The sequence below is a fragment of the Adiantum capillus-veneris genome, chromosome 7 (assembly GCF_014529385.1).
Source record: "Adiantum capillus-veneris isolate H3 chromosome 7, ASM1452938v2, whole genome shotgun sequence".
NCBI lineage: Eukaryota > Viridiplantae > Streptophyta > Polypodiopsida > Polypodiales > Pteridaceae > Adiantum > Adiantum capillus-veneris.
The window spans coordinates 120,512,835-120,524,858 of NC_140937.1; the positions used below are offsets into that span (position 1 = coordinate 120,512,835).

At 47.4% G+C, this 12,024-nt stretch overlaps 1 protein-coding gene across 1 annotated transcript in view; it reads left to right on the forward strand.

Annotated features, from left to right (window-relative positions):
* Window positions 1–12,024, forward strand: part of LOC147454525 (Polynucleotidyl transferase, ribonuclease H-like superfamily protein) — a 47,645-nt gene that overhangs the window by 24,568 nt on the left and 11,053 nt on the right. Inside the window, exons 5-6 of the mRNA XM_086516450.1 lie at window positions 307–415; window positions 491–579. Coding sequence (XP_086372576.1) covers window positions 307–415; window positions 491–579 — 198 coding nt within the window. The remainder of the gene's footprint in view (window positions 1–306; window positions 416–490; window positions 580–12,024) is intronic.

Below are 12,024 nucleotides of genomic sequence, written 5' to 3' on the forward strand. Positions count from 1 at the left end.
CTTGGGTTGAGATTACCTTTGAAACTGACACTTTTTGGAGTAACGCATGTATGCTTTGTATTTTCAAAGCCACTTTGTACGGTTTTCTTTATTTTTTGCTTTTGTTTCAAGACACAAAAGTTTGCTAGTTTAAGTCGAGAACAAAGTGTGTTTCATTTCATCACCAGTATTACCAACAACATTACCCGAAGACACACTGGTAGTCCAAGCACAAATTTGATTTTATTGACAAAGTCATGGAATACAAGGTAGCTAGGCTTGATGACTTGTATTCCTTGGTTATAAAACCTTAGAAGAATGTTGCAGGTAAACATTTGGGGGAATGTGGTTTATGACAAGCATGTAAAACCTCTGGAAAAGGTTACAGATTATCGAACCAAAGTGAGTGGGATTAGAGCAAGCAACCTAAAAAAAGGTGTGTATGCAATCAAAAATATTTTCAATAATCCCTCTGAAAGACTTTGTAATTAATTTTTTTACTGTCTTTTAGGAGAAAGCTTTTCAGTGGTACAGAAAGAGGTTGCAGAACTTATTCTGGGTAGAGTTTTGGTGGGGCATTCTTTACGAAATGATCTCAAGGTCAAGTTACAACCTCATATTGTTTGCTGTCCATACATGATTGAGTAGTGATAAAAAAATCATGATAGTTTTGGGTATCTTAAAAAAGTAAGAAGCAGCCAGCCTTCTTTGTAAGTTCCTTTTCTTCAAACAATGTACTGCACTATAGATGCACATCTCTGTTCAAATGTAAGTGATTGGTTTGTGTTTGCTAGATGAGAAATAGTGGATTTATATAAAGCAATTTGATGCATATACCACATAAAATATTTACGGCACTGTACTGATGATGTACAAACATTGGTTTGTTTGCGGTTGGTTTATATCTTGTCCTAGATTTAGTATTTGTTGAGCTTGAAACGAAGATCAGACAGTTGCTTACTGCTAGGGGTTGTCTTGAATGTGCATTGGGCAAACATTGCCTTGTTCAACTGTTAAATGAAATCTCCTTAAAGTTTCTCATGAGCTGTCATAACGGCTCAGACTTGGGTTTGAATGGGCAATATTTTTGTGTGACTGCCCCAATGAAGGGTTGTTGTCGGCCTAGTAAATGGGCAAACTGAGTTGGTATTAGAGAGAAGAGACATAGGACTTGCGTGGGCTGTCCAGTGTAACGCCATTCTCTGTGCAACGGATTTTCGTGCAGAGGCCCTACTTCTCATCATTCCTATTCTTGCTCTTGTCGCCTTTGCCTCGGGATTCCGCTTTCGCTCTGCCGGCCTCTATTTCGGCTGTCTCATCTTTGCAAGTGGCTGGCAACCCCCCCCCCCCCCCCCCCCCCCCCCCCCCCCCCCCCCAAAAAAAAAAAAAAAAAAACAAAAACAAAAAAAAAGGGGAGAAAAATCTCCTTAAAGTTTCCCATGAGCTGTCATACCAGCTCAGACTAGGGTTTGAATGGGCACCACTATTCTTGTGCAACTGCCCTAATGAAGGGATGTTGTTGGTCTAGTTAAAACTGAGTTGGTTTTAGAGAGAAGAGACATAGGACTCAGGATTATGTGCGTGGGCTGTCACAAGATTATGATGTGGCATGTCCAATTGACAAGACCAAAAGTTGTAAGTTGTTCCAACTTACAGGGTCCCGTTGGATGGGGCCCTAGGGACAACTACAAAGTCAAAGAGAGAAAGAGAGATCGCGCAAAGGCTGATGATGTGGCAGCTGTACGGACGCTCCGTGTTTTACACTGACGATGTGGCAGGCCGTACGGACCTCTGTGTTTTACGGCAAGCTGTACGGAAATTCCGCGTTGGGTGCTGGCAGCTTTTGGGGCCAAGCGCTTTTGAGTTTGAAGATTTTCATGTAGTTGCTTTTGAGAGCCCTCAGCGCCTTAAAATTGAACCCTAGGGGCCACCTCCTGGCTCAGATTGCTGACGAGCTTCAGGGCAGAGAGGACCCGCGGACATTGTAACTTTGCTCAAGCATTAATATAAAAATAAATACCAAAAGGGGCGCCAGTCTTTGGGGCCAATCTCTCTAGGCACGGAACTATGCCGGGCCATGTCGACTCAATTGAACTGTGATTAAAGTGTGAAGTATTTTTAAGTGTTTCTCTTGTGCGTTGTGCCAGATTTCTGACTTGAGGTGCCCAAGTCTGTTACAATGGTATCATAGCTCAACCGATTTCTCTTCTATTGAGAAATCCGATTCCTTTTCTCGTGACACACACGGATTCAGGTGATGATTCTCGCAAGAATCAGACAAACCCACCCGACAATTTTGGAACGGGTGGCAACACGGAAAACTCAAATGGAACATCAGATAAAGAGTGGGCCACCTCAGCCTACGGAGTGCTGACTAATGGAGATGCAGCGTCAACAGCAGGTTGATGATTGCGCAAGGCAGATGCTTGAGTTTTCAAAGGATCCCCAGTATGCTAAATTTTTGACTCAACACCGATCGATGAACTGCATTCTTGATGGCAGACAGCCATCGACTTCCCATTAAAGTCAGCCCTCAAGAAACCTTTTGTCCCACGGATGTTTACTGAAGATGAACTCGATGACGTTGTCGAAAGACAAGTCAACCTACTTTTGGGGGCGAAGAAGCAACTGAAGAAACACAACAAGGGAACAAACTACCCTTTTGGGTCGTCAATCTTCTTTTGCGAATGCAAGAAAACAGAAGAAGCATGTACGCTTTGAGGGATTGTCTAGTTCGTGATCTTCTTCAGACAGTTCAGATAGCTCTTCCTCTTTTGATTTGAGTGATGAGGTTCATTCGAAAATTTGCAGAGATAGCTTCTCCTATGCATTTACTGACTCAAAAAGGAGTCCTTTTCACATGGGGACCGACAGAGAGTACCGCTTTTTAGACTCTCAAAGAGAAATTGACTACCCAACAAGTGTTTGTCACAAACTGTTGACGTGTCAAGACACTGAAGAACGGAGCCAACTTTCAAATCCCAGCCGAGGGGCCTTAACCCTAAGTGAAGAAGCAGGAGCAGCATAAGAAGTTTAACCAACTTGCAAAGTTTTGCCGAGAGGCCTATTTTTTTAAAGAGAAGTTCCTGCCAACTTATGGGACCCCATCCGATTGGGCCCAAGTGAACTAAAGATATTAAAACAAAGTAGGACCAGCACACACACACACACACACACACACACACACACACACACACACACCCACACACACACAAACATGCTAATTTGTGAGTAGCTTTATGACGTGGTAGCTGTTGTATGGATTCCCGAATTTTGGGTTGACTGTTGACGTGGCAGCCTGCCCCGTGCACAGTAGCATGGCTACTTCCAATCTTGTTAGAGGGGTCCTCCAGCATGTTGATGAAGTCACCCCAATGTACCATTGCTCTGCATGTGGTACAGGCTGCCACGTCAGCATGTCAACGCAATTTCCGGAGCGTTCGTATGGCTGCCACGTCATTAGCTACTGTGCAAGCCTTTGTGTGTGTGTGTGTGTGTGTGTGTGTGGGTCTTGCTTTATTTTAATCCCTTTATGTCTCTTGGGTCCCATCGGACGGGGTCCCATAAGTTGGTAGGGCTTCTTCTTCTGTTGTTGCTTGTTCTTCTTAGGGTTTAGGCCCCTCAGCCGTGATCTGAAGGTTGGCTCTGCTCTTCACTGACTTGACACATCAGCAGTTTGTGACACTCTCCGTCTCGTGTCGTGCATCTCTTTTAGTTCAGTTGTTATTGAAGTTCTAAAAGTCTGTTTAGTTTGTTCTTTTCTGTTGGCTCGTGGTGCCCGTCCTGTGACAGTGGTATCAGAGCTTCAGGCGCGTGCTTTTCTGAAAGCATACCGGTCCTACCAAAGAGCAGATGCAGCAAGATGGGGCTTCCAAGTTTCACAGAGAAATTTTTCAAAGAATCTTCGTGTCCCGACCCGAGACTTATTAGCCACTCCCACCCTCACTTCATCGCTGTGTCTTACAGGGCATAAGCCATAAAGATCACTTGCAAAGAAGGATCAAGGATTTTTTTCAAGCCGCTGTTTTTCTCAGAGGCAGTGCCATGCAGTGGTAGATGTCTATAGCTACCAAGCCGCAGACTCGAAAATTTTTGCCCGAAGTTATATGGTTTCTGGCAGCTTCTGGCAAAGTGGGGTATCCTCAAATGCTTGCTTCGGAAACCCAGCATATTACAACTTGCAGTCTTTAGACATCTGTCAGCAGGTGTCTCTTATGATAACCTTGGAGGTCCAGTGTGATTGGTATATCTTGCGGTTACCATCACCGCCACATGAACACTGTCTGTTGAGGCTTGTTTCGACTATTCAAGCGCTTATGGACCATGCTGTGGTCGGCTACGACCTTATGGAAGGAACTTAATCCTAATTTTTGGTGCAAGTTTCAAGATGGAAAGTCAATCGACTATTTGAGCTCGATTGATGTTGAGATTGCTTTTTTTTAAAGTTTGAGTTCAATTTGAGAACTTGTTTGGTGATCTTGTTTGGAATTTGTTTAAAATGAATGGTATCTGTTTTGAACCTGTCTTGGTGTGACTCTGGTTTTAATATTGGTTTCAATGATTGGTGATTTAGCCCTCGGGTGGAGAAGTGAGAAATGGTGTTTTGGTATTGTTTGAACCTCAGAACGACGCAGACAGGATGTCTTGGGAGTGTCTAGTTGTATGCTTGAAAACCTCGAAACGACGCAAATAGGGTGTCTGGGGAGCGTTTCGTTGTATGCTAGAAAACCTCCAAACGACGCAAACGGGATGTCTGGGAAGCATTTTGTTGTATGCTTGAACCTCCAAGCGATGCAGGTTGCGGTCTGGGGAGCGTTTGGTTGTACCGGTCCTTTGAGCTCATGGCCCGGACCTTTTTAGGTTATTTGCGGGGGGAGTGATGAGGTACTCATTGAGTAGCTTCATACCGCAGACTGTCTGTCTCGAGGGAGTGCTCAATGGCGTTGTTCGTTGTGTCTTGTAACATGCGTATGTGAGCATTTGTGTTGCATTGTGATGTGCCAACCACTGAATATTCCTTATTGAATGAGATACTTTTGGGAAACCAACGATCCATGATATCAAGTGTTCCGATCTGGAATGAGACTCCTTATTGATGAGATTCTTTTGGGAAGCCAACGACCCAAAAAATCAAGAGCTCCGATTTGGAACGAGAAAACTGATTGTCCCTTGGAATGACACTCAAATTTTTTTGAGCTAACTTGAGTTGTTTTGCAGGTATGTTGTAATCGCGGACGATTACTTTCTTTCAAGGAGTGATGTCACAAGCTGCTGACGTGTCAAGTCACTAAAGAACGGAGCCAACCTTCAGATCCGGGCCGAGGGGCCTCAACCCTAAGTGAAGAAGCAGAAGTAGCATAAGAAGTTTTACCAACTTGCAAAGTCTTGCCGAGAGGCAACACGGATAAATTTGATTGACAATTATCTGAAACATCACGTACAAAAATCAAGTACGATGATTTTTAATTACAGAAGTGATAGCTGAAGCAGATACAATAGGAACAGACTCCCCTTTAAGCTTTACATCCAAAACATGAGTTTTGTCCCTATGTTGAAGGGTGATCGTTTTGTCGCAAACATCCAACACGCCGTGTGTTTGGAACATCCATGGAATTCCCAATAGCGCATCGCACCCTTCCAATGGCATAATATAAAACTCTTCTATGTCCACATGATTGAATATGCTGAAGCATCTTTCCAATAATGGGAGTAACACACTCTGAGTGGCCAAGACATGCCTTTTCTGGCCCTTGGGACGCTTCAAGAGCCACTTTTGCAAAAGGCTTTTTTCTTGGGTTGGCCCCCTTTCACGTTGCCTTGGAATCCATTGTCTTCTCCTTTCAACAAGTCGTTTCCAGTGTTAGCAACCTCCATAAGCTGGGTAAGGGTGGCCATTCTGTTCTTTGTGCAACAGTAATGAGCCCTTTAGGCAATCCGCAATAGTATTTCTCTATCTGCTCTATCAGTGGCACGAACTTGTAGGAAGTTACTGAGAGCAATGCTTTATAGAACTTTCGATTGTACTCCTCTAAGTTCTTGCAAGTAGCGGCAGTAAGTTGGTGCCAATCCATCATGACATCGGCTTCAAATTCGTGTGACAGCCACGTAGATGCAAACATTCGCTTAAAGTATACCCATGTGGCGGGTGCCTGTCGTAGCATCAACAATGTCGTCCACCATGAATGCACATTTCCTTTCAAAAAGGGGGCATCCTTCCTGACCTTGGAGGCCTCTGTAAAATCCAACGCTTTACAAAACTTCCGATTGTACTCCTCTAAGTTCTTGCAAGTAGGGGGAGTAAGTTGGTGCCAATCCGTCATGACATTGGCTTCAAATTCGTGTGACAGCCACGCAGATGCAAACATTCGCTTAAAGTATACCCATGTGGTGGGTTCCTGTCCTTGCATCAACAATGTCGTCCACCATGTACGCGCATTTCCTTTCATAAAGGTGGCATCTTTCCTGACCTTGGAGGCCTCTGTAAAATCCCCCCCGCCCCCCCGTCCCTGTATAAGCTGTATCAAACTGCTGGAGGAAGGTAAGAGCCTTTGTCTTGTCCTCGAAACCATTGAAGGTATCAAACTTTACCGCTGCACCTTCTTTGTAAAGCTTTTGCTTTTCCAATACTCCCAAATTGTCGTAGGGAAGTGTTTGCAACATGGGCACTGTAATAGGGATCATTGGCGCCCCTTGGCCATTGACATTTCGAGTCGTTGGTGCCATATCTAGCTGTTGTCCAGAAAAACCAGCCATGCCAAAATTGCCCTATGGCACCCCAAACTGGCTCTGATTGCACTGAAACCCTTGTTGCATGCCAATACTACCATACATGGGGTTCGGCATCATGGATGGCAGACCCCGAAAGACTGTTCCTGGCATATATTGCTGGTTTTTAGGCGCATAACCAGCCATACTTGGAACACAGATCCACCTGTGAAATACCTAGGATGTACCATGGGTGGTGGAAAAACGTGATGCATTGCTTGGAAACTGGTTCCCTGTCCATTTAATGCAACATGTGGACTCTGAAATGTGGCGGGTTGAACTGGCAAAACCTATGGAATTGGCGTCCTAATCACGTGTTCATGGACGGAAGGAACCTGTCTTGGAGCCCCAACAGACTCTGCAACGTGCGAGTGCTCCCTATGCTGCTGGGACGCATGAAGGCTTGGGCTTGAGCCTCAACGGGCTCTACTGGTTGTGTGAGTTGCCTTGTCTGCTGTGGCACTGGTGGCGCTTGCAAAAACTCCATAAACCTTGGGTTCTGCACCAGTCGAGTGAAAACATTCATAGCGGCAACCAACTGAGTCCTGAATGCATCATCTTTAAGTTGCCAATCATAAAGCCCTGCACTGGTGGAGCATTCACATCAACAAAAGGTATAGAGTGGGGTGGCCTAGAACTCTCGCCAACCTCAAACACTGTAGGTATTGCGTGCGTGTCCTGCGAAGAGGAACCCTCTTCCATAATGCCTTTCCCTTTGTCGGCCATAGTGTAATCCCGCGTTCCTGTACTCTGTGTCTTCACCAAAAACCAACCGAGGCTCACTTCTTGAGGAAAAAGTGATTCTATCTGGGCAACAAAACCATGAAACCGGCCTATAGGGCGGTAGACTTTGTCTTTCACCCGAAACTTTACTTTAGACTTTAGGATGCAGAGAAACTTTGCAAATAAAACTGTAACTGGAATTAACACTTCGAACACTCACGGCTTGGAAGCTAGAACGCTCCAAGCAAACGCCGACAACGTGTTGGCCCCAAAGATTGGCGCCCCTTTCGGTATTTCTTTATTCTTATAAAAAAGGGAATAAAACTTGTGATTTCCTACGAGCTGTCCCTCATAATCCGGGCTGAAAAAGACCTGTTTTGGCATGATTTCGGCAGCATAACTGTACTAGGAAACTTCACAGACAAAATCCCCACGTAGTGGATGACTTTCCCGGTGCATACAGACACTTTACAAAACCTGGTGAGAATCTGCAGCATGCTGAATTCTCTGTTTTCTACCCTGAAATTGCGCCAGATCACCTATTTAACGATCCCCTCGCTTCCCCGGACCTCGTGGAGGTATTAGGGATCTGCAAATTTATACAGCAGGCTGTAATTCACCGTTTTCCGCTCCGTTTCGCGGTCGATCGCATACGTAGCAAGTTCACGAGCTCCCGCACATGTAGGGCTACTTGCCCTCTGCATCGGACGAGATTTCTTGCATGAAATCTCTCCAAATTTACCTGCACGTGCGGGGGATTAGCAACTAGCTAATCCAGTAACCCGTGTTGCTAAATTGGCTTTATCTGATAGAAAAATAATTCTAAATGAATTATTGGAATTTTAAGTGAGGGTTTTTCTCACTGGAGGTATCCGAGTACAGAGTATTCCTAGTGTGTCATTCAGAGTAATGACGGGAGCATTGCGAAAGGGAATATCTGTAAGGCCACTAGGAACTTGTACTTATGATGCCTCACATCGGATGGGTGACAGGGAGCATTAGGAAGAAGTATCCGACCATCCGGGAACGGACATCTCTGATGAGTCATAGGATGGGTGACATAGAGCATCGCGAAGGAGATTGTACCGTAAGTTCGGTAGGAAAGGACTAGGTGATGGGTATTCTTGATGCGTCACAAGGTGGGTGACGGGTGCATCGAAAAGGGAATATCCATAGTGAGGAGGAAATTCTGAACTGTGTTAGATTTGTGCACAGGGAAGAGCAAGCACTTGAATGAAGATGGGTTCAGAGGAAACTTTGAGGAATTACGATTGCTTTTTGAGAAATCAAGTTGCTTTTTGGGAAAGCAAATGCTTCCTGCGAGAAGTCTATGTTTGCATTGCATCTGTGCATGTGGTAGCATCCAGGGACGCCTTGAAAGTATTGTGAAAGCATTGTTTTTAACTCGTAAGGTTTTATTAAGTTTGTGGGCAGGTTCAAACCATTTTTAAAAGGTGACCTGCCACCCACTTAATAAGTGGGCAGCCTATGATTAAATAAAGCAGCAAAAACCAGCCAGTGTTTTCTCTCTCCTCTTTCGGGCAGAAGAGGGAAAAAAAAAACCCACCGCAATCTCTACGCGGGCAGCCAGCGCTCAGCTATTCCTGCAGTAGCCAGGGAGCTATGAAAGCATCACACGCCCTCTCTTAGAAAGGAGTTGCCAGCGCCAGTAAGAGGAGACTCTTCCGCCAGAAGACGCAAGAGATCGCGAGACTACGAAGCATGGAAGTCGCTTTTCCCTCGCAAAGAGCGAGAGGTATCAATTGCACGTATTCTTCGTCTTCACGAGGGAGTACGAGTAGAGGAAGGCATGAGCCTCTACAGGAGAAAGCGCCTTGAGGAACTAGAGCTAGATCAGCCCAAGGGTTTTTTTTTTTTCCGAGAAAAAGATCCTTCTATTAGTTAATGAAGACTGCCCTTAGGGCTACATCCACCTCTGCAAGAGAGGGCTACAACAAGCATGATGGGGAGACTCTCCCAATGAAAAAACAGCATATATACAATGGGGCTAAATCAAGAGATGGGAGGAGGGAAAAGCCACACAGGTGGACAGTATTGCCATCTGAGCACCCCCTGGACCATGGTGTAGAAAGGCCCAGGGTGCCAGAGTCGAAGGAAAGCCCCGCGGCGCTCCCGCATGCGGTCGGAGCTGCCCTGTAGTCCCTCAAGCTGTCCTCTGAGAGTATGGATCAGCTCCAGCCAAAAGTCACGAACAGTCTCAAAGATGCGGAAACAACGGGCCCGCCAGATAAACCAGAGAGCTAGGCCGCTGATGAGCTCCCAACACTCATCTCTCTCACTGCACCACTCCTGTGGAGTAAGGTCTGTAGCAGGCTGGAGTGTAGGTCGCCCCCCCTGTATCACTATCATCCTGCTGGTGGAAGATAGCTCAAACTGAAGTGCCAGGCCCATGAGGGTGGACCAAGCCGCTGTCCCCCAAGTGTACTGAAGAGCCGTGGAGAGGGCAGGCATCAGCCGAAGAACTCGTAGCCACACCTGCTGGGCCGAGGGACAGTCCCAAAGACAGTGTCGCTGACTCTCCACCAACTGGTCACAGGTTGTACATGCGGCCGAGAGACCACTATGCACAAGCCAGCTCCCTACTGCTGTGGCTCTGTGTGCAACCAACCACTGGAACAAAGTGACGCGCCTCGGCTGTCTGGAGTCCCACAGCCTCTGCCAAAAAGCTGCCAAGAACTCAACTGTGAGGCCCTCCTCCTGCCAATGACGTGCTGCAGCGGGGCGGGCCGCTCTCTGTGCTGCAAGTATATGACGTCCAAGCCAAACAGTGTACTGAAAGAAAGGGACTCCTGGGCGGTCTGCAGAAGAGAGGGGGTCCCTCCAAAGCCACTCACCAGGATCCCACTGTACTCGTGCCAGTGGACAGCACTCCCAAGCCTATAGCCTCCAGTGTCCAGTCTCAAGAGCTGCTGGGTCAGGGTCTATGACGCAAGTCCTCCCATAGATGCCCACAACTTGGATCCTCTGGAAACAACACTCTGCTACCTGCGGGGCCTCGACTGCAACTCGCTGTAATCGTCCCCCACCCTGAAGCTCGAAGAACATGGCTGGGACAGTCTCTGAGCAAGCCCTGACTGAAATGAGAACCTCCAGTCGTGTGAAGGCTGCCATCCACCGGGGTGCTACTGGCTCGAGAGGCGTGAGCCACTTAGCTGGAACTGACTCTGAGATGTCCTGACACATGCTCTGAACCCCTCTCATGCCCTGTAGCTGGACAGCCTGCCCCTCCTCTGACAAACTTGTGAACTCTAGCCAGTCACCTAGAGAGCGCGCTGGACTTGCTGCCATGGGACCCCAAGAAACATGAGGCCTACTCCCAACCAAGTGGCCTCTCTGAGTGCTGACCATGGGGTTCCAGACGAGGGGCTGCCGAAGGCGCTCCTCCATGCACGTCGGCTGTCTCTGCTCTAGGCCACGCCGTAATAGCTCCCAAGAACGAAGCAAACTCACAGCGAATCGGTCCTCCAGTCTCCTGCTCTAACCAACTCGGCGCAACTCTGTAAAGATCCATCTGGTCGAAGGTTGCCAAGGGCCTCCTGATTGAGGCACCCTGGCACGAAGCCTCTGCAGCAAGAACTCCTTCCAGGGCTCCTCGCCTGGAAGAAGTCCTCTGACGACGAACTTCCCAAGAAGGGCTCTGCTCTGCTGTGTTGGATCAATGATCCCAAGCCCTCCCTGAGAACAAGGAAGTGTGATGACCGACCAAGCCACCTTGGCTCGGGCAATTTGAGTGTCGTGACCTGACCAAAGGAAGTTCCTGATCAGCCTCTCTACCTGGCTGATGCAAGAACTCGAGAAGATCCAGCAAGAAGTGATGTACCACATAGTCGCCAACAACACCTGGTTGGCAACTACTACTCTACCAGCCAGCGATAGTCGTGCTGAGCTCCAATGTAACAACTTTCTCCTGATGGACAGGAGAAGAGGAGCAATCTGCTGCTCGGGGGACAAATCCAAACCAACCTGACAACCCAAGTACCGAACTGCAGTCCCTGGAGGAATCCACCTGAAACCCTCTCCTGGCATCCAATCTGGCACAGGAGCATTGCCAACCGAGAAAGCTACTGTCTTTCTCCAGTTGATCAGTGCGCCCGATGCACAGCAGAAGGTCGCCAAAGCCTGCTCACATCTGTGTAGATTGGCCTCCTGGCCCTCTAAGTACAAGGCTGAGTCGTCAGCAAACTCAGCGAGTAGCTCATCTCCCCGTATAGGTAGTGCCAGGCCCCTCAGACCAACCTGGTTAGACACCAAAAATCTGCTCATCGCCTCCGCATAGAATAGAAAGAGAAAGGGGGCAAGAGGACAACCCTGTCTGACCGATCGTGTGAGCATGAAGCGCTCACCTCTACCTCCTGCCAAAAGCACCTGATTGTGAGCCTGTCTGTACAAAGCTGACACCCCTCTGATCCAAGCATCTGAGAAGCCCATCCTGCGTAGAGTGCCCTCTAGAAAGTCCCAGTCAACTCTGTCGTATGCCTTCTCAAAATCGAGAAGAAGAATCACAAGGTCCTCCCCACGGAGCCGTGCCAGGGCAGA